The sequence below is a fragment of the Rhinolophus sinicus genome, linkage group LG13 (assembly GCF_036562045.2).
Source record: "Rhinolophus sinicus isolate RSC01 linkage group LG13, ASM3656204v1, whole genome shotgun sequence".
NCBI lineage: Eukaryota > Metazoa > Chordata > Mammalia > Chiroptera > Rhinolophidae > Rhinolophus > Rhinolophus sinicus.
Window position 1 is genome coordinate 2,767,073 of NC_133762.1, and position 22,291 is coordinate 2,789,363.

Sequence of the window (22,291 nt, forward strand, 5' to 3'; positions counted from 1 at the left end):
CCCTGTACACTGCAGCAGCTTACCCAGAGAGCAGAGTTGTTGGTCAGAATTTCACCTGTAGAACATTCTTAAGGGCTGTGGATTGTTTTAGAAGGTCCACAGAGGTGCCATAGGTGAGTGTGGCTTAGGACGTGGCTACGGTGGTGAGGAGAAATGGGGCCAAATGAAACATCCTCGTGAGAAAAGTGTAGCAGGGCTTATAGAGTAAACATGTGCCCGGAGGGACAGGAAGTGGTGGGGACTGGTTCAGGGTGTGGGTGTCAGTATTTTGCTGCAAGAAGAAGGAAGACTGTGGCAAGATTAGGGATGGGTGGAGATGACGACCTCCTAAGTTTCGCCAGCGGGACTCTCGTAGGAAGCTCTCCTGTAGGCACTGAGAAAATCCAAGTATTATGTAAGTTTCAAGAAGCTTCTTGTTTTCAGTCAGAAGTAAAGCTAATGATAAACTCTGTCTTCTTAGTTGTATGTTTTATTTTAGTAAGGCGGAACATTTACGCTATAGAAAACATAAATGTATTTTAACCAGGAGGCTGGCACATCTTCTGGTTAATGGGGTTTGCATCAGCCTACCCTGAACAGCACTAACTAGAGAGGGACTAACAACTAAACTTTTCTTGCTTGCTCATTGTCCAAAGTACATCAAGCTGGCTTTTTACTTTCCTTCTAAATGATACTTAATCTTTTAAAGAAGGATCTTCTATTCTCTCCTTGTTTGTGTCTTAGATTTCTTCTTTCATCTGGCTCATGTTAGAGGCTATTTCCCACCGACTGGTCCAGGTCTTCCTAAGTGAAGAGCTTAGGAAGCGTAGAGCTTCATTGCCCGACAGCAGTTGAGGGTAATAACCGTATTTGCATGTATGGAGCTCCTCCAGAGTGCAGGCATACATTCTCAGTGGTCGTCCCTGCCACAGCCTTAGATATTTTCATTTTACAGATGCACAAACAAGCTCAGGGAAATGGCTTAACCTCACACAGTTACATGGCAGGCGCTTGGTAGAGAGCTAGGAGTCAGCCCTGACCTACACTTTTTCCACCACAGGCATAGCGTCCAACTATTTTACGTAAAACAGTTTTTTTGTTTTTGTTTTTTTATGTACCTCTTTGAGCCACCCATGTATTTTGGGGTTTCTTGCTAATTCTTATTTTTTGTGATTACAGATTTTCTATTAATTTTCGATTTTTTAATCTAGGAGGTACAAATGTTAAAATTTCATGCCTTCCATTGAGTCTTCCAAATTGCTGGTCTTAAATTATTATAGTCCACCATCAATGAAACAATGAAGCTTTGCTTTTTTTTTTTTTTGGAGTGATGCGTCACTGCCTTTTGGGAGAATTCTTCTTTAGTTTTCAAGTTTCACTTATTTGAATAAAATGGCTTTCCTGTTAAAATTCCACTCAGCAAACACTTCCTGAATACTTACCATGTACTCACTAAAGATGACATAGTGTCTTGGGGCCACCACAGTGAGCTAGATACCTGGCCTTAGGAGCTCTTCCACATTCGAGATCAGCAGAAAACATGTAAATACGTATCGATAATCACTGCCCTTCGCCAATGCCCCCCATAACAAGGCCTTATTGTACATTTCATTTAACTAAGTGTGTTAAAATCAAATTCTAAATGTAGAATTTTTCCTAGGTATGCCTTGCAATAGCTCATTATTCCCAGCCAACAGACCTCCAGCTACTCTTTGCATTTGAATATGTTGGGAAAAAATACCACAATTCAGGTAAATATGAAAATATTAAATATTGTGACTAACTTTACATTGTGTAAATTTGATTCGTGTTTATCAAGCCTCCAGCGACCTGAGCTTCAGTGATTGTAGAATTTTCAGCTTCGGGGCTGTTAGAGAAGTGAGCACGATATGCGAAAAGAGACCGTATTTGTCAGATTGTTTCTGAAAAAGTGACCAGGAAGAACCTGCAAGCAGCTGTAAACATAGGAATCATGTCAATATTTTACCTGCAGTCATTGGCTTGTATTTTATGATAAAGATACATCCTTCCCCCTTTTAATTGGTAGCTTGAGTTAATCTTTTAAGAAAACTGGCAGACAATTAAAACATATTTGAAATGCATGATCTTTTCTGGCAAGGTATGATTTCAGGCAAGAGCTGAAGTCGTTCAGCTTTTTACTGGACTCCATTTAGGTAGTCAGAATATTGACTTTATATTTCTCAGTAAGATGGATGAAAGGAAGGTGAGCGTTTGTCCAAAGGACAAGTATGTTCTGAGCAGTTTTTATAAATGTGACGTAGTTCTGTCCACATATCTGTCAGTGATGACATCACCAAGGAAAATTCCAGGTGGTCACGTAATTCTGTACATTCTTTTTATATACTAATGTAATTTTAATCAACCACTTTTTTAGTCTCATAAAAAAGATGGAAAACAGAGGTCATCTGTCATATTCGCCCCTTGTGGGTTAGTGACCGCACATCGTCTCGCTTACTGAGTCACGTGTTCTCCCACTCATTAAGGAAGAAACATAAATCAGTTACATATTTATAACGAAATGCTATTCACCCCGGAATGGTCTGGGCGGGGATTTTATAAAATTACTAATTGGGCTAGTCTGTTTCATTTTGTTACCTTAAACCATATGGTAATAATTTAAATAATCTGTATAATAAAAGTATATTCCAGTATCACTATATTATAAATACATTAAAACGTAGGAGTAATACATAGTATATACATAGGGGACAAGCATGTCTTCACTGCTTTAAAAGATACTTGTAAACCATAGATGATTTGTGAATCCCTGCTTGACAGAACAAGGGGCTTTTTTCTTACGGCACTGTCGTTACAGAAATTGGATGGCAAAGTATTGGTAACTTAATTTTGAAGATACAACTAATTATTACCTAGACTTGAGCAATGCAATTAATTTTGAAGTTTATTTCTTAACATAAAGACAGTTCCCTTCCTGTCTGAAAGTCAGTGTTGTGGGTCCTATACTCGTGGAGAGGCGAACGTGCCTTTGGCTCACCGTCAAGCTTAGCCCCTGCTCGGCAGGGCTGGCAGCAGTGAGATGCTCGTCTGAATGGCTAGAGGAGCTGAAATGAAGTTTCACGCGATACAGGAACTGTAGCAGAGTCTGTGATTCCCGCTTCATTTGTTTATGATGCAGACCAAGTCTGGATGCTGCTTTTCTCTGATAGAAGGGGTTCAGTCCAGGCTGCAGACCCGTGACTGCTGCAGTAATGCAAAGACTTGAGCTCAGTAAAAACAATAAATTTTATTATGCTTTGGGGACGTGATGCCTGCCTCAGTCACTTTTCGCAGTTTTCTTCATTCCTGGTGGGCATCTTTGGGTTAATAATGACTTAAATAGTTTATTCAACCCCTAGTTCTTCTTATGTGTGTCAGGTGGTTCTCTATATCTTGTTCATAAAATTGGTAATTAGTACTTAAAATACTTAAAATATTTAGGAACGCTTGTTGTATCACGTCCTTCAGCGTCCTCCTCCTTAGACAGATGCTTGACAAACATACACTCGGCTGCAGTTTTGTTAAGGTCCTCATAGCGTAAGAACCTTTAATAGCTTTCCATGCTGTTGCAGAAGCACAAACTGCATCTTTAAGGTCAAAAGAAGCCTGCGATGCCCACACACTGCAGTCAGAACTCTGTCATTTGTGAGTGAAAGATGCCCAATAATCCCCTCTTGACCTTCTGGGTGACACTTTGGTTCACTGGCTGGATTAAAGAAGTCCTTTTTGCAGGCAGGTAGGTGACAAAGCTGTTGCCATAAGTAAGACCTGTGGTTAGAGGATGTCCCCTGCACTTACCTAAGAAAAGATTTCTTTAGGTGGCCCTAGGCATTCTGAGGGCTTCTTTCCTGTTCGGCCTCACTCACTCAAGTGAAAAACCATCTGTGCCAAGCTCAGCAGTCATACAGGTACTTCAGTGCGGGTCCTGAAATATGGAGACAGGCCCAGCAGCCACCTCCCCTCCCTCCCCTCCCTTCCCCCCCTTCCCTCCCCCTCCCCTCCCCTCCCAGGAGGCCCTGGCACAAACAGGAACAATGGTTCCATTTGTTCTCTTGGAACTTGAAAGAAACCACAGGGACTCTGTTTTCATCATCAGGTTATTATTGGGCAAATAATGTCCACAAAGTACAGACTTGTCTTTGTTATAAAATCGATAAGATGTCAGATTATGCTTCTGGAACCAGAGAATTGAAAACCTCACGAAGTTCCCTGCAGCCTCAGTGTTAGCAGCTCTGCGCCATGGCAGGCATTGTGCTTGTGACTTCTGTGATGGAGTCTGAAGTGCTAAGGCAGACACAGCAGAAAACGTACGTTTCCAGTGACGTTTATCTCATTCTGTGATGTTATCCCTTTTATTAATGTTGCCTTGGTACTAGTTTCCCTTTCACTGCTTTTTTGGAAACCACTTACAGAGCACAGCCCTTTTGAAACTGGGTAGGAATTTGTAAAGTTGGTCACTTGTCAGCTCTTTCAGGAGTCTCAGCGTAGCTGTACACGCCGTGTGGATCCTCCTGTCTCGGGGGTGCTGTGGTGCCTCCCCAGCCCGTGCATCTCAGAGTCCCCAGGAGCTCACAGGCGCACGCCCTGCGGCCTGGTCCAGGCCCCCGTTGGGGCCACTTGGTCGACTCCCCTCTGTTGAACTTCAGGGTCACAGCCCCGGTTTGAGCTCCTTCGCTCTTTATGACGTCTGATTCCTGCAGTGTCATCACAGGGGCAGGCTTTCTTCCCAGGTGTTGACCACTTTTGTTGTCTTTGCTGTTGCATGAGGCCTTTCTAAATATGGACAGGCCGCTTGAAGATCATTTCAGTCCAGCCCAGGATTAGCTTCCGAGCGGTGTCACAGAAGGTGGCCCGGTTGGGAGCGCTCAGGTTTCATGTTTAGCTGGTGTAGGAACTGTGTCCTAAAACCGCAGAGCTAAGTGTCAGGGGACCCGGATCTCCTGAAGATGAGCAGCCGTGCCAGTCTGTCGCTGTACCCGTTAGTGGGCCACGTGTGGAGCAGGCCACAGGCTCCTCAGGCCTTCGGGACTTCCTGGAAAGCATGGGAATGCGCAGACTCACGTGCCGGCTTGCGTGTCAGCTACGCTTCTGTAATAAGCATCACCGATGGAGGTGGGGACCACACAAGGGACCTCGGCCGGTGCTGACAAGTGGACAGGGTTTAAACGAATGAAACCGATAAAACAGCAAACAACGCAAGATCCTTTAGTTGCTCTCACTTGATGGTCAGAAAAATTTGTCTAGTGTTAGATCTCGAGATGAAACTTTGCCAAAGGAATAAGGTCACACACAGTAGCGTGTTGTCAGCCTAGCTTACTCAGGTCTGTCACTTCAAAACATTGAAAACTAGGGGAGTTTAGACTGTCAGCTAGGTGTGCACTGCCAAACTATTTACATAGCTCTCGAAAAACTTAGAGTGTGCGCCTGTTCTTCTTGCTTGGCGCTGGTGGTCGCGTTGTGTGGCGAGGACCTTTCGCTGCAGTGTTGACTGGAAATAATGATGGCGGGTATCGTTTCTGTCCCTGGTTGTAATAAGGGTGATGTTTGCTGTGTGTTCTGATAAATATTCTTTATCAAATTAAGGAAATTACCCATTTATTGTAATTTGCTAACATTGTTTTAAATCATGAGCAGGTGTCGAACTCTGTCAAATGTTTTTCTGCACTTACCAGCTGACAGTTTGGGGTTTTTCCCTTTTAATTTGGTCATATGATGAATTACTTAGATTTTCTAATATTGACCAGCTATCTGTGGGTTTTGGTGCTCTGGAACACTGCATATAAAGTGGGAATTGCCTGGAAATTCCATGAAGGTCCTGTGTTCTGGAAAGATCACAACCCAAGGTCCCCAGCACACCTTCCGGTAGTAATTCTTGTAGAGAAGGTTCTGGTGCAGCGGGGCTCCAGGACATGTGCTTGCAATTTCACATTTTAGTTAACAAATTCTGCTAACGTCAGAATCAGTGGGTAATTCTGACGCCACTTAAAGGATTGAGTTCAGAATTCCTCGCATGGCAGGTAGGAAGGAGCATCACCGTCAAGCGTGGCGCTGTTCAGGGGCGGAAATGCTCTCGTCTGCCCTTGATGGAGGAGCCACCAGCCGCCTGTGGCTGCTGCAGCTCAGGGGCTGAGTTTTCCTTTTATTCCATTTTCATTTCAGTTTAAGTGTAAGCAGCACAAGTGGCTAGTGGTCACTGCTTGGGGCAGCAGAGATCAGGACTCCAGGCCCCGTGTAACTCTGCAGCCTCTGCCACGGCCCTTGCAGCCCGAACGCCCTGGCTGTAGGCAGTTACTGGGCACTACAGTGAGGCCGTGTGGCCGTTGTGTGCTGCCCCACACGCCTGCCGCCTCCTCGGCCGCCTGGCAGTGTCGGTGCATCACATAGGACCCTGCAGGAGGTGTGGTGGGGTTCAGGCCTGGGTCTGCTTGAGAGCTCGGGGCTCCTCTGTGTGTGGAGCTGACCCCACTGTCTTGTTAGTGCTCTTGGGACACATCACATCTCACTCGGGTTTGCATTTTCAGGCCATAGCACATGGTAGGTGCTCAGAAAATACCCGTCTCGCACCAGGTGTTCATAAATAGTCCCTAGCAATGGCCTGGTGTGTTCATGGGATGGTGTGGGGCTTTGGATGGCTGCAGAGGACAGTGGGAGGCGGGGAGGCGTGGGAGCACAGGGCAGTGGTGTGAGGGCTCTGTAAGGGAAGCCAGTGAGCTTTGCTTCCTCAGTTGGAAAGTGACCGTGCATGAAAGTTTGGGGGGAGGGGGAAGTCTCATGGAAACTTGTGTCGGGACATGGCCGCATGGCAAGTACAGGCTGGCCTGAGTCCCAGCAGCATTCAGGGACCTCAGCAGGGAGACTTGCCACAGCTGCAGCCTGGAGCAGTCAGACACTGGGCCAGGAAGGAAGTCTGTCACCCCAGATTGGCAGGGAGATGAGGCTGGCTGTCGGGACACTGCCTCTCAGTCATTGCAGGCCCCCCGAGGGTCCTTGTCATGAGGACGTGCACTCTCGGTTCTCTGTGCTGGGTCCTCCATGTGCACTGGTGCTCGGGCGCCATGCAGGGGACCCTAGGGAGCTTCTCACAGGGGAATGGAGCAGCTACAGAAGACCAGGAGTGTTATAAGGAGCCGTAGAAAGGGGTTGAGAAGGCACTATTAGATGACGGATGTGGACGGCTTGAGACTAGAGAGGCTTGTTGGATGTGTTCATTTTTCCCAGACAGCGTGAGGAGAAAATGAGCGGTGACTTGGGTTTACTCCACAGTTTGGGGCCGGGAGGCTCATGAACGGTTTCTGTAGACGGTAAGGATAGAAGACAGTTGAAGTTAAGGAGAAAAGAAATGCAGAGGAAATAAGGGCCCCCGGCAGCGTGCATCCCTGGGGAAGGTGGTCTTAAAGGAGGGCAGGTGAGTGGCGCAGTCACAGGAGGAGCCCAGAGTGGTCAGGTGAGTCTTCAGCATCAACTGCCCGATTTGTGTGGGAAAGGACTGCAGATGGAGCCGGTAGGAGGGCACAGTGCGAGGTGCTGGGCAGCTGGGAAAGAGCTGCGTAAGGACACGACAACCTGAGTTGTTCTGTGAGAAGGGAAGGCGGCCTCTTTGTCAGGAGTGCTGGGAATAGTGAGACAGTCTTGGGGAGACTTACAGGACACGTGGGAGGAGCTTCCACCTCCGCTTGCTTGTGACAGGAGGCACGAGAGTGGCTGGGGGTGCCGGATGAATGTGACTGTGAGAACTAAACTGATAATTGTGCTTCTTCTTATAGCCAGCAACATTAACGGGGCACCCCCAGGAGCTGGCAGTGCAGCTGGTGGTGGCAGCAGCCAGAAAACACCACTCTTTGAAACCTACTCAGACTGGGACAGAGAAGTCAAGAGGACGGGTGCTTCCGGGTGGAGAGTTTGCTCCATTAACGAGGGTTACATGATATCCACTTGGTGAGTCCACGTTTGACGACGTCATTGACAGCTGCAGGTGACTTACTCAAACTGCTGTCACTGTAACTCCCGAGTTTTGGTCAGTGGAATATTTGTTTTGAGTAATGCTTTAAAGAATATTTCAGGTTGAAGATAAGGGCTTTTGAACATAATCACAATATCAACATCCATTGAAAGAAATGGACAGTAATTCCTTAGTATCCTCAAGAATCCAGTCAGTGTTTATTTGTATGTGTGTCTTGTGTCAGTTTGTGCCCATCAGAAGCATAGGGCGCTTCCTGGGTGTGTCCTTTAGGCCTTGTTATGGGTGACAGCCGCCTCCCACCCCTTTTCTACGGACTGTTTATCTGTTGACACAACTGGGTCATTTGTTCTGTAGGATTTTCCACATTCTTGGTACTGCTGGTTTTATCCCCGCGGGGTCCTTCACTGAGCTCCCCTGCATCCTGTATTTCTGTGAAACGTTAGTTACCACTAGAGGAAGGAGTAAGTTCATTCGATTCAGGTTCCCGGTTTGGGGCAGGAGTGTTTCCTCCTGCTGTCCTCTTGCTTCCCGTTGCATCGCCTTGAGCTTGGCGTCGCTGGGATGCTGGTCGACCGTGGGCCGGGGGCGCTCAGTGCAGAGTCCCTTTGCGTTGGAGGCTTAGCTGCCAACGTGCTGTCATTAGCACTGATGGCCACGCCCACGTCCGTGTGCTCTGAGGATGCTGTCTTTCTGTCTGCTGTCCATCACACTCTTCTCTCGTCTGCCCTTTAATACCCTGACGTACTCGTTGTAAAAGGAAGACACCACAGTAGGCTCGAGCAGCGCAGGGCTTAGCGGCACCAGCGCAGTCGGAAGTCTGAGTGTGACTTTGACTCCCCCAAAACATAGCTACTATCGCCTACTATTGACCGGAAGCCGTACCTATCACAGGAATCGTGTAATGACACCTGTTTTGCATGTTGTGTGTATTAGATACAGTATTCTTTGGACCTCCGGAGTTCAAAGCTGTGTCGCTCAAGCGTCAACTGTGTGTTTACTTTTTTCCCTTTACTTCACCAGTTTTCAGATCAATGAACTGGTTGCCTAGAATCTTCCAAAAGTGACCAGGAAATTGTTTTTGAAGTTAGTTTGTTTATAGCATTGAATCCTTATGGATTTGGGGGGATGCTTTCTTTTCAGATCATTAACGTCTCTGTAGCCCTTGCAGGTAAGCAGTGTTCAGAACAACACACTCCCCTGTAATTGCTGGTTGGCCAGGAATACAGTTCTGGGAGGTGTTTGGAGCGTGCAGCGTGGGTCTCCTGCCTCCCCTTGAATTTAGGCTTGGTGGCCAGTGTGCTCGGGTGTGGTACGGGTCACGCAGCATGTGACAGGGCCTGGTACACCTACCTCTGTCCACCTGCCCACGTGTGGAGGAAAGAAGAGGCAGGGCGTGTCCTCAGGTGCAGGGAAGCTTGCCCACGAGTAATTGCTGTCTCGTCAGTGTCCTGGAGTCTGCCTGTCCTGGGGTTGGGGAAGGGTAGGAGCGGGAGAGAAGGGAGCGGGCGCTTCTCGGTAGATTTGTGGTTTGCTTTGCTAAGGTTCCTGTGTGGCCTTCCCCGTAGCCCATCAGGAGGACAGAGGTGGATATTGTTTTCAGAAACTGCACACATGTTTGATGAATAGGCATCCTGGATGATATTTCAAATGCCCTCTGGATTTTCCCCCGTTCTGTTACAAGTTTTGTGACCTCATCACGTTTCAGACTGAGATGTCTAGGGTTGTCTGTGCCCCCCGGTGTGGCTCCTACGTGGGCTGCACGTTAAATATATCAGATCAGTGTGCTTAGTTGCGTGTGGGGTGTGCAGGGCGCGCTTATGCTGCCTGAAGCACAGGGCCTCACCTCTGATGTGTCCTCTCCCCTCCAGCCTTCCAGAATACTTTGTGGTGCCAAGTTCATTAGCAGACCAGGATCTGAAGACCTTTTCCCACTCTTTCGTTGGAAGAAGGATGCCGGTAAGTGCTGTCTGTTGGCTCTCATGGATGCTGATGCCCGTTTCCTACGCCGTGAGGTAAATAAAGGCCATGCTCTCCCCTAGGTCTGGAGCTGGAGCCACTCGAACGGCAGCGCGCTCGTGCGGGTGGCCGTCATCAAGGATGTGCTGCAGCAGCGGAAGATCGACCAGAGGTGACTGGGTGGCCTGGGGGGTGGGGACTAGTTGTCATAGACAAGTACCGTGAGCTCCCAGCCAAGGGAAAAGAGCTGGAGGACGGCATAGTCTGATTGGTCAGCACCACACACTCCACCTGCACGTCACATGCGGAGGGAGCAGCGTGTGAATGCGGCAGAGCTAACATTTAAGGGTCCTGAGGACAGTCTGATTTCTTTGGCTCACAAGACACTCGGGGGTCTTACGCTGCTGACATCCTGCTGTGACATCGCCTCTAATGTCCTTTCAGAGTGCAGTGGGTTCCAGTGGAGACACTTCAGGATGAATCCGACTTTTCTTACAGTTTCAGTCTCAGGGCTACAGAGTCACAGTGGCTCAAATGGTGCCACCACTGGCAGATTTTCTTTTTACCTTAATCACGTTAGAAAGTCACTGTGTATTACATCAGACTCCAGGCCTTGTTTTCATTAACATGCCTGTTGATTAAGTGCTTGGTTAGAAATATGGCTCTTAAAGGAAAGACTGCAACACTCTTGGTTGAGAGTTAATTATAAAATCTACAGCCAGTGGCAGCTTTAATGATTCAGTGTATTAAGCTAAGAATTATTTTAATTCCTTTTGTGTTTTTCAGTTGTGCTATTATTCATAATTAGGACAGACAAGCTTTGTTGTCCAACCTCATTTCCACCCCCTTTTCCCTCAGATGTGTCATCTCAGCTCCACTGGCCTTCTCTAGGTTCTACCACAGGCCCTTTGCACTAGCTGTCCCTCTGCCTAGAACACTTGCCCCCAGATCTGTATGTGGCTTCTGGTCACTTGGGTTTGGCCGCAGTATCATCTACGCAGAGGAGCCATGTCTGACCACATGACTTGAAGTTGCCTGTATTCACTCAATTACATCACCCATGGCATTCCCCACAGCCTGTTTCCTTCTCATTTATGCCCCGCCCCACCGCACCACCACCACCACCACCACCACCACCACCAAGGAGGTAACCCCTGAAGGCAGAGACCTGGCCTGTCCTGTTCATCTCTCTGTCCCCAGCTCTTAGAGTAGTGCCTTGGCTCCTAGGGGGTGTTCAAGAAATACATGTTGAATAAATGAATGAATGGTGACTAAAGGATTTTGTCTTTCCTAGGATTTGTAATGCAGTAACTAAAAGTCATCCACAGAGGAGTGATGTTTACAAGTCAGATTTGGATAAGACCCTGCCCAATATCCAAGAAATACAGGCGGCGTTTGTAAAACTTAAGCAACTATGTGTTAACGGTAATTTCATTCTTATTTTACGTGTGTGTGTGAGATGAGTGGGAGTACAGCATGGTATGAGGCATGTCAGGAAGTGATATTCCTTAGGAATCTAAAACATGTATTTAAGCAGAGGCTCATTGAAATATTTGTACAAATTATTACTGTATGAGAACGTCAGGGGCCCTTAGAAAATGAAGTGCAAACTGCTTTGTGTTTTGGGAGGCAGGGGGAATGAACCAAATAAATCACCTTCAAGTCTTGAAAGGTGTAGCAGACTTTCCTAGAACAACTTGCTACCTTACAGACTCACTAAGATTTTAATGCACACAGTTGTATTTTGAGACACAGAACTTGCCAGAGCCATGTTGTAATTGTGCAGGCTCAGACTTCTAATACATCTGTTGGAGCAAACACCAGGTGCTCTCGATGTGTCCTGGAGGGACAGCTGACAGGAAAGCATCTATGGTGTAAGTGTGCTCAGAGAGAACCCCTAAGTCACCTGGCAGTCAGGAGAGGCAGCCATTAGGCGGTCTGGAGTGAGAGTGGGCACTCACCTGCAAGGAGAGCTGGGGATGGGAGGGCGTGTTAAGAAAGCCCAGTACATGGATGAGCGTCAGCCACTCAGTAAGTCGGACGTGACTGAAACCTGAGGCTTGTGAGGTGAGAGGCCACAGGCCAGGCCAGGACGGAGCAGGGTGAGTAGGGCAGTGCCAGCCTTGACAGGAAGGTCGTCCTGATTCCTGCTGTGTACATTGTGTGCAGGGAGGTGGCACTGGGGGGAGGAGGGGAGGAGAGGGAGCACAAGGTTTGCAGTGAGGAGGCCACACATGCAGGGAGTGAGGCGCCTGGGGCAGCTGTTCACGCAGATGTGAGCCCCAGAATCAAGGCCCGGGATGAGCAGGAAGGCTGGGACCGCCAGCTCTCCCGCATGGAGGGGGGCGGGCTCTCCCCCACTGTCCCTGGAAGAGCCACAGAGAAGATGGAGGCCCAGGGGGCTACTTTTCTGTTGTTTTTTATGTAATTGTAGCATGTCTTCTTAAATGTTTATATTTTTAAGTGAAAGTGCATGACACTTCCTTAAAGCCAACTTTTAAATATTAAAAACTGATGTGTCACTTAACTGATATCGAGCATGTGAAATGAAGCTTAAAGAGCCTAAAAATGTGTGTATTTATATATGTGTATGTTTATATATAATTATACGTCTGTATAATTACATATGTATTACAGAGCCTTTTGAAGAAACTGAAGAGAAATGGTTATCTTCACTGGAAGGTACTCGGTGGTTAGAATATGTAAGGTTTGTACAACCACTTCCTTTTTTCTTCTTGAACTTGTATGTTTGGAAATAGTTATAGAGTCACAGGCGTTACAGAAATAGTGTAGAGCCAGGACTCTTCATCCAGCTTCCCCATGGCAACATCTCACAGAACCAGAATGTTCTGGTGTCCAGACCAGGACACTGACGGTGCTGCAATCTGCCGTCCTCATTCAGAATTCTCTAGTGTGTGTGTAGTTGTGTGTGGTTTTGGCATGTGAACAGACTCCTGTAGCCACCACCAGCAGGATGCAGAGCTGCCCCATCACCGCAAGGCTCCTGGTGCTTTTAGAGTTGCAACCTCTCCCCACACCGCACCCCACTCCACTGCACCCCACCCTACCCCACCCACCCCACCGCACCCCACCTCACACCAATGCACCCCACCTCACCCCAACACACCCCACCCACAGCACCCCACCCTACCCCATTCCACCCCACTGCACCTCACTGCACCACTCCCCACCCCCCCCACCCCACCGCACCCCACCCCATCCCACCGCACCCCACCGCACCCCACCCCATCCCACCGCACCCCACCCCCCCCCCCCCCACCCCACCCCACCCCACCCCACCCCACCGCACCCCCACCCCATCCCACCCCACCCCACCCCACCCCATCCCACCCCACCCCACCCCACCCCACCCCACCGCACCCCACCCCATCCCACCACCCCACCCCATCCCACCCACCCCACCCCATCCCACCGCACCCCACCCCATCCCCACCCCCACCCCACCGCACCCCACCCCATCCCACCGCACCCCACCCCACCCCACCCCATCCCACCGCACCCCACCGCCCCCACCCCACCCCACCCCACCCCATCCCACCACACCCCACCGCCCCCACCCCACCGCACCCCACCGCCTCCCCACCCCACCGCACCCCACCCCATCCCACCGCACCCCACCGCCTCCCCACCCCACCGCACCCCACCCCATCCCACCGCACCCCACCGCACCCCACTGCTCCCCACCCCACCGCACCCCACCCCATCCCACCGCACCCCACCCCACCGCACCCCACCCCATCCCACCACACCCCACCGCTCCCCACCCCACCGCACCCCATCGCTCCCCACCCCATCCCACCGCACCCCACCGCACCCCACCCCACCCCACCCCACCCCATCCCCACCCCCACCCCATCCCACCGCACCCCCCCCCATCCCACCACACCCCACCGCACCCCACCCCATACAACCGCACCCCACCGCACCCCACCGCACCCCACCGCATCCCACCGCACCCCACCGCACCCCACCGCTCCCCACCCCACCGCACCCCACCCCACCCCACCCCACCGCACCGCACCCCACCCCACCGCACCCCACCCCATCCCACCACCCCACCCCACCCCACCCCACCACCCCACCGCCTCCCCACCCCACCGCACCCCACCCCATCCCACCACACCCCACCGCCTCCCCACCCCACTGCACCCCACCCCATCCCACCGCACCCAACCGCACCCCCACCCCATCCCACCGCACCCCACCCCATCCCACCGCACCCCCCCCCCACCCCACCCCACCGCACCCCACCCCATCCCACCAGCACCCCACCGCACCCCACCCCATCCCACCGCACCCCACCCCATCCCACCACACCCCACCGCACCACCCCACCACCGCACCCCACCGCACCCCACCCCACCCCACCGCACCCCCCCACCCCATCCCCACCCCATCCCCACCCGCACCCCACCCCATCCCACCGCACCCCACCCCATCCCACCGCACCCCACCCCACCCCACCCCATCCCCACCCGCACCCCACCCCATCCCACCACACCCCACCGCCTCCCCACCCCACCGCACCCCACCCCATCCCACCACACCCCACCCACCCCATCCCACCGCACCCCACCCCACCCCATCCCACCGCACCCCACCGCCCACCCACCCCACTGCACCCCACCCCATCCCACCCCACCCCACCGCACCCCACCCCATCCCACCGCACCCCACCCCACCCCACCCCACCACCCCACCCCACCCCGCACCCCACCCCATCCCACCCCACCCCACCCCATCCCACCCCACCCCACCCCATCCCACCGCACCCCCACCCCACCCCATCCCACCACACCCCACCACACCCCACCGCACCCCATCCCACCCCATCCCACCGCACCCCACCCCATCCCACCCGCACCCCACCGCCTCCCCACCACATCCCACTGCACCCCACCCCATCCCACTGCACCCCACCCCATCCCACCACCCCACCGCACCCCACCCCATCCCACCACACCCCACCACTCCCCACCCCACCGCACCCCACCCCTCCCCACCCCACCGCACCCCACCCCATCCCACCACACCCCACCGCCACCCCACCCCACCGCACCCCACCCCATCCCACCGCACCCCACCCCATCCCACCGCACCCCACCCCATCCCACCCCACCCCACCCCATCCCACCGCACCCCACCCCATCCCACCGCACCCCACCCCATCCCACCGACCCCCACCGCCCCCACCCCACCGCACCCCACCCCATCCCACCACACCCCACCGCACCCCACCCCATCCCCCCCACCGCACCCCACCCCATCCCACCGCACCCCACCGCACCCCACCCCATACCACCGCACCCCACCGCTCCCCACCCCATCCCACCACACCCCACCGCACCCCACCGCACCCCACCCCATCCCACCACACCCCACCGCACCCCACCACACCCCACCGCACCCCACCCCATACCACCGCACCCCACCGCACCCCACCCCATCCCACCGCATCCCACCACACCCCACCGCACCCCACCCCACCCCATCCCACCGCACCCCACCCCATCCCACCGCACCCCACCCATCCCACCGCACCCCACCCTCCGCACCCCACCCCACCTCACCGCACCCCACCCCATCCCACCCCACCCCACCCCACCCCATCCCACCGCACCCCACCCCATCCCACCGCACCCCATCCCACCCCACCCCACCCCACCCTATCCCATCCCATCCCACCCCTGGCTCCTGGGAACCACTAATATCTTCTCCATCTGTATAGTTTCATCATTTCAAGAATGTAATATAAACGAGCTCCTTTTCATAAAAGGTTAATGAATTGCCCTGATATAAAAATCAAAATGTTCTCTGTTGAAGAATCATAAATACTGAAGAAATTCATAAAGGTTATTGAGATATAGTAACATGTATAGTGAAAAATTAGATTTGCTTGATTTCAGGTTTTTTGTGTGTTTTTTTTTTAAATCTTTGTAGTGGATATTTGATTTTTAACACTGTTTTTCCCTTTCTCTTTCCAGGGCGTTCCTGAAGCATTCAGCAGAACTAGTGTATATGCTGGAAAGCAAGCGTGTCTCTGTGGTCCTCCAAGGTAATTCATGGCTGCAGACACTGGGCAACGTGCAGCCAGCGTGCAGCCAGTGCTCACGGACTGGCCACGCTCAAGTAAAGGTCATTACTCTCAGCCGGCTCTCATTTACTGCGCTGCCGCTGCGTACACTCCAGGTTTTGCACACCATTGAAGGAAAACAGTGGCAGAAGCGCAAAGACTGCACGTAGAACAGAAAGGGCCCAGTGTTCTGCCCGCGTTGTACTTCCTTCCTGTATCGTGGGAGGGTGGGCCACGGCCTTTACTGGATCCCTACGGCGTATTCATCTTGGCAGAGCGTCCTTTGTGTCAGATCTTGCTAGCTTTCTAATTCATGCAGATTTTAGTTTAAAGGCCTCTGGCTCATGCTAGATTGTGACTCTAAAGAAATAGTTTGGTATCGAGAAATTGACTAAGTTAAATAGCCAATAATGTGAATTTTGTCTGGTAGGAACAAACTACAATATAAAATCTTTCATGTAAGCAAAGGGTAATTGTATGTTAAATAACTTTACGGCCAATACATTGGCTAAGGTTGCACATCAGGTTTAATAAACCATGAACTACCTAATTTTGCAATAAATTTATGTTGTATAGTATACAAGTGTATAGTCCTCCGGAGGCTTACAGGAGTATTTTTACCGCCTCAAGTTCAACTGGCTTTAATAAAGTAAAGGCATTGAAAACCCTTATGGGGTAGAAAAGAATAGCAGCGCACTGTGAAGTCACCGTGAAATGACACAGGGTATTTAATTCACAAATGCAGGCAGGGCTGGCAGTGCGGTGTTCTCTCCTCTCCCGACCAGGGGCGCTGTCACTCCTGCGTGGTTCTGCTCTGCACATCTCCTCATGCTTTGGTCCTGACGTGAAAGGCCTCAGAAGAGAGACTGAGCCAGTACTTCACTAGCACTGCCTGATACACTGTTACAGACTGTGCTCAGCAGTGTATTGAGGTTTAACTTCCATATTATAAAATTCACCCATGCTGAATGTACAAATCAGTAATTTTTTGTAAGTATACAGAGTCCAGTTTTAGGAATTTTCTGGATGTTTCATAAAATGGAATTATACAATATGTGGTCTGTTGCCTGCGGCTTCTTTCATTTAATATTCATGTTTTTGAGGTTTATTCATGATGCATGCGTTAGCAGTTTGTTCCTTTTTATTTCTGAAGAGCGTTCCATTGTTTGTAAATACCACAATTTACTGGGATTTTGATAGGAATATGTTGAACCCATACATAAAGTTGGGGAGAATGCCACCTTAATATCGGATCTGCCAATCCATGAAATGAATGACTCTCCATTTATTGGGATTTCCCTTCATTTTGTCAGCAGTGTTTTATAGTTCTTAGAGGCCAAGTCTTACACTTGTTTTGTCAGGTCTCTTCTTAAGTGTTTTGTTTTTGAGGCTGTTGTGAATACAGTTATTTTCTTAATTTCATTTTCTGGTTTCTTGTGTACTCAGATGGTTTTGTGTAGAATTTCTGTGACTGAACTGACTGTTAAAGTAGTTATTTTGTGGGTTCTGTAGGGTTTCCTACATACAGGACCATGTCCACAGAAACAGTTACTGCCTTTCGGACCTGGATGCCTTTGATTTCTTTTTCTGGCCTAGTTTCCAGTACAGTGTGGAATGTGAGTGGCAAGAGCAAACCTCCTTGTCTTGTTCCTGATCTCGGGGGGAAAGCAGCCAACCTTTCGCTAATAAGAATGATGCTAGTTGTAGGTTTTTGTAGATTCCTTGATCAGGTTGAAGTTCCCTTTCTATTCCCAGTTTGCTGAGAGTTTTTATCCAGAATGAATGTTGGATTTTTATCACACATGACCATGTTGTTTTTGTACTTTACTTTATTAATATGGTATGTTACTTTGGTTGACTGTGAGATGTTAAGCCAACCTTGTATTCCTGGGATAAATTTGTTCATCCCTGAGGTAATTTGGTTTGCTCGTATTTTGTTGATGACTTTTACAACTAATCATAAGGGATATTGGTCAATAGTTTTCTTCTGATTTCTTTGGCTGGCTTTGAGAGCAGGGTATTACTGGCCTCATAGAAAAGGACACCAGCTCTGAAAGATGGGAGGGAAGCATTTGCCTCCTTTTCAGATGGTGGGGGACAGTCCTATTCCTCTCGAGTCACGTGTAGAGTGGCCAGTAGAAAGATTACATTATAGTTAGTGTCCTTGACAAAACAGAGATAGAATGGACTGTCGAAAGGTGTCTCCCACAAACCATTGAAATGCAAGAACTATGAGGGATGCACTTCTTTTTGGAAAACACCCATAGAAAAGGCCATCTCCCATTGAACACTAACTTTATTGATCTAATGAGATTTTCTAACGTGGGTTATTTTGAAGGTACAGAAGACTGAATTTTCTACTTTACCTCTCTTTCCCTTTCTTTCTCAGAATTTTTCTATGTGGTAATCGTTTTCTTTCTGTTTCATTGACAGAGGAAGAGGGAAGAGACCTGAGCTGTATCATAGCTTCTCTCGTGCAAGTCATGCTGGATCCCTATTTTAGGACAATTACTGGATTTCAGAGTCTGATCCAGAAGGAGTGGGTCATGGCCGGGTATCAGTTTCTAGACAGATGCAACCACTTGAAGAGATCAGAGAAAGAGGTAACAGAATCTCCATGCTTATTTCCAGTCTGTGAATGTGACAAGATAAACCTGACGTCATCGTGTGAAGAGATGTTCCGTCTGGAAAAAGACGAGGAGGCTTTTTTAAAACTGCACTTAGTACATCGTGGCTTCCTTAGTCTAATGCAGGGGTGTCCAAACTTTTTTCAATGGTTTTCACCAAGGGCCATATGCGGTAAAATACACAAACAGCCGGGCCACTCACTCGAGGTGAAGTACGTATTGCCTCACCTGGTTTATTTAAGTAAACTCAATATATTTTTGGAATTTGCTGTGGGCCAGTTAACAATGGATCATGGGCCGCAGTTGGCCTGCGGGCCGCAGTTTGGACACCCCTGATCTAATGGATTAGAGTCCAAATTGATGCACTTACGAAGAGTATCGAAACCATATAGGCAGAATTCTGAAGAATTGTCTATTGAATCTTCAAGTTGAAAACTACTTGAAGAAATAATGCATTAACGCTTCGGCAAAGCAGATAGCCAGCACATTAGATATTTTTGAAAATCCGTTTTGGAATACCACGTTTTCTTCAAATGGGGCGCATGTGATGAGGATGGAACGTTTGGGAGGGACAGCTCGGTGACAGCTGTGAACCCTCAGTGGCTGCCTTGGGTCCCCAGTTAAGCTGTGAGAGGCCCTGCGGTGTCTTACAGTCAGGTTGTTTCAGAGCACAGTGTGGCCTGTGCTACATCATGTTTGATAACGAAGTATGTGATCTGAAGAAACCTCAGCAGTGAGTACTTCGCTTTGAGAATGCGCAGGCTCTGTGGGGTCTGCTGGGGAAGACACGGCAGCTGTCATCGGCTGCTGTGCTTGGGGTATAGCATGTGAATCAGCCAGAGGCTGATGACCGCTCTTTTCTGAAACTGGGAAGTTTCTGGAAGCTGAGCCTGCAAGGTCAACTGAAAGCTAATTACAGAAGTTGTGTTTTGGTTTTGTTTTTTTTTGTTGTTGTTCTAAAGAACTGTCTCGGGGATGGGCTTAAACACATGTTTTACTGATCCCCGTTTGTACAGTGACAGCCTGTACTGGTTACTTCTGCAACTTTGCGTGTTTCGTAGGCAAATCAGGGTTGTGACATTTATCACGGGGAACATCTTTGACATAAACTCTGTTTAATCTCCTCACATGGCCCGTAACTCCACTTAGGAGCCAGGTGCTTTAGGCGTCCATGTTTTGTTACTAATCTCATCCTTAATAGCAGTGATAAATTGGGAAGTAGATGAGAACAGCTGAAGGACGTCAGGTAACCCCAGTTCCGCTTTGTCCTTGCCAGGCCCCCTTGTTCTTGCTGTTCCTGGACGCCACGTGGCAGCTGCTGGAGCAGCACCCATCTGCCTTCGAGTTCTCCGAGACCTACCTGGCTGTGCTGTGCGACAGCACACACATCTCACTGTTTGGCACCTTCCTGTTCAACTCCCCGCACCAGCGCGTGAAGCAGAGCACAGTAAGTGGCAGATGGCACGGGGTCGGGGCCTTTTTTTTTTTACAACTTTATTGGAGTTGCCTTGAAGTGCGTATTTAAAATACCTGATTTAAAACTATTTCAGTTACCGTTTTAAACTAATTAATGAATTTTCTGAATGAATTATTTAAAGATATAAAATCCAGGAACTTGTTTCATTTTAATGAGTATTTTATGTATTTTCCTCTGATGTCTGTTGTTTGTAATAAGCCAGTTTAAAGATTTAAATTAACTCCCTTACATGTGCTCTTGTATGTATATTTTCATATTTGGCTGTCCGGTGGGCACGCAGAGACGTCCCGTTTGAGGACATTTCCTTCCTAGGTCCGTAAGATAGGACTTGTCTGGAACAAGATTCCTTTTCTTTAAGAGCTATGTGGAGAAGGCGCCTCAGGGGACATGCAGGCATCTGCTGGACTGCGGTTCCCTGCGGCGCTGGCTTGCCACCAACCCGAGACCCACGTGCCAGCCTGCAGTCACTTTGGGTCAGATTATCAGTTTCCACTCACAGCTCGTTGACCTAGAGGAAGGTCTCGAGCCAAACTTGAAACTAGCTTTTAGTTGCCACTGGTGGAACTTTCCAGAACCACAAGTTGTCTCCTACATTTGAACCAACAGCAGGAATGGCTGGTAAATGCTGTAGTGATGGTCGAGAGAAACAGGCAGCTCCTGGGGCCTCTGGAAAGCCTTTCTAAGAAGGTGGCGCCTCAGCCTCAGCGGGAAGGCCTGGTCCAGGCACTGTGGCCTGGGGTGACACTGAGCCAGGCTCCTCGTCTGTAAAACGGAGCCAACGGCGGGAACAGTTTGTAAACTCGGAAGCATTGTGAGATTCCCCTGAAGAAATGTGTTATTCAGGGTTGTGGATGGAAAGGATAAAATGCCCGGCACTGACGGAGGTTTTATTCAGGCTATTGCCACAGGGAGAACTTCATTCATGGGGGACGTCCTGGGCAGGAAGGGGCCTGGGGGCTTACTATAGAGGCTGGAGGGAGGTGCCCCGCAAAACAGGTGAGCCGTGGCAGGAGCTCCGTCGGCGACACTGAGCTCCGTCCCAGGATGTTAGATCAGAGCATTGGGGAAGGAAATGGTTCTGAACTGTAATATATTCTGTGCCCCCCTAAGAGCCTCACGTCTCCCGGGGTCACACCGACAGCAGCCACAGGCTCGGGGCTCCTGGGGGAAGACTGTTCCTTCAACAGATGTCTCCGTTCCCTGGGTAGCGTTTCTGTGCCCCTGCCTTTGCTGCGAGCTGGTCCTTAGGGGCTGCATGTGCTGTCTTCGCTTCCCCTCTCCCTTCACTGCCCCGCACACCAGGCACGCGTGCACACGGACACAGTGTGAACCTTCCAGTTTCCACAGGCTGGGAAGTCAGGTCGCCTGTGAGACTGAGGTGTAAGACGAGAACACATTCCTGGGGATCTCCGCGCCTCGTGGGGCCCGCGTGGAGGACCAGGGGGCCATCCAGCAACCTCACTCCTGCTTCTTGGTGGGATTCTGGGTCCGCCAAGATACGGTTACAAACAGATCACACAGGAGTGAAGGCTTACAAGTGCCTTTGGAAGCCTGTCTGCTTTCTGCGCTGTGCCCTGGTGCTGGACTTCTTTTCTGAAGCTGTTCCTGGCACATTGTCGCATGATTCAGTCCCTCCCTCGGCGCCTTGTATTCATGATTTAAGGGAGCCACCTCGGAGCTCTTCCGGAGGGAGCTGCCACTGCCGTGCAGGTCCTGTTCTCAGCACTGCTGTCCTCAGAGCTTCCCCATGGCCATAGGCCAGAGCAGTTTCCTTCTTTCCGTTCTCAGGCTGCCATAGATGCGAGTGGTCAGGTGCTGTTTGTGGAAAATCTGATCCTTTTCCTCAGAGAGAGATTTTCAAATTTCACATTAAAAAAAAAAAAAAGCATGGCCATTTTTTATATACTTTCCTAGGGGCCGTTGAAATGGGTCAGGGTTTATGTTTTAGTGGATTTCAGCTCTTAACAATACTGTTCTAAAGCAAATGGATTGCTTTTATCCATGCATATAGATGATGAAATTTCAAATAACTGAAAAATAATTCTGGGTACATTTGGTGCTTTCATGAGTTGTTTTCCTGATTTGAAATAGTAACGTGCCCTGTGCTGTTCGGTACCTTACCCATTTCCTACTGGTCCCCAGCCAGCACTGTGGCAGGTCACGCCTGGCTGTGGCGTAGC

General features: G+C 50.1%; 1 protein-coding gene across 1 annotated transcript in view; it reads left to right on the plus strand.

The window, feature by feature from the left end:
• The window catches only part of MTMR10 (myotubularin related protein 10), a 45,841-nt gene that overhangs the window by 19,340 nt on the left and 4,210 nt on the right, over nucleotides 1–22,291 (plus strand). The window contains exons 6-14 of the mRNA XM_019753216.2: nucleotides 1,640–1,730; nucleotides 7,761–7,932; nucleotides 9,826–9,913; nucleotides 9,997–10,085; nucleotides 11,208–11,338; nucleotides 12,551–12,620; nucleotides 15,919–15,989; nucleotides 18,441–18,610; nucleotides 19,911–20,081. Of these exons, the coding sequence (XP_019608775.2) occupies nucleotides 1,640–1,730; nucleotides 7,761–7,932; nucleotides 9,826–9,913; nucleotides 9,997–10,085; nucleotides 11,208–11,338; nucleotides 12,551–12,620; nucleotides 15,919–15,989; nucleotides 18,441–18,610; nucleotides 19,911–20,081 (1,053 nt within the window). The remainder of the gene's footprint in view (nucleotides 1–1,639; nucleotides 1,731–7,760; nucleotides 7,933–9,825; nucleotides 9,914–9,996; nucleotides 10,086–11,207; nucleotides 11,339–12,550; nucleotides 12,621–15,918; nucleotides 15,990–18,440; nucleotides 18,611–19,910; nucleotides 20,082–22,291) is intronic.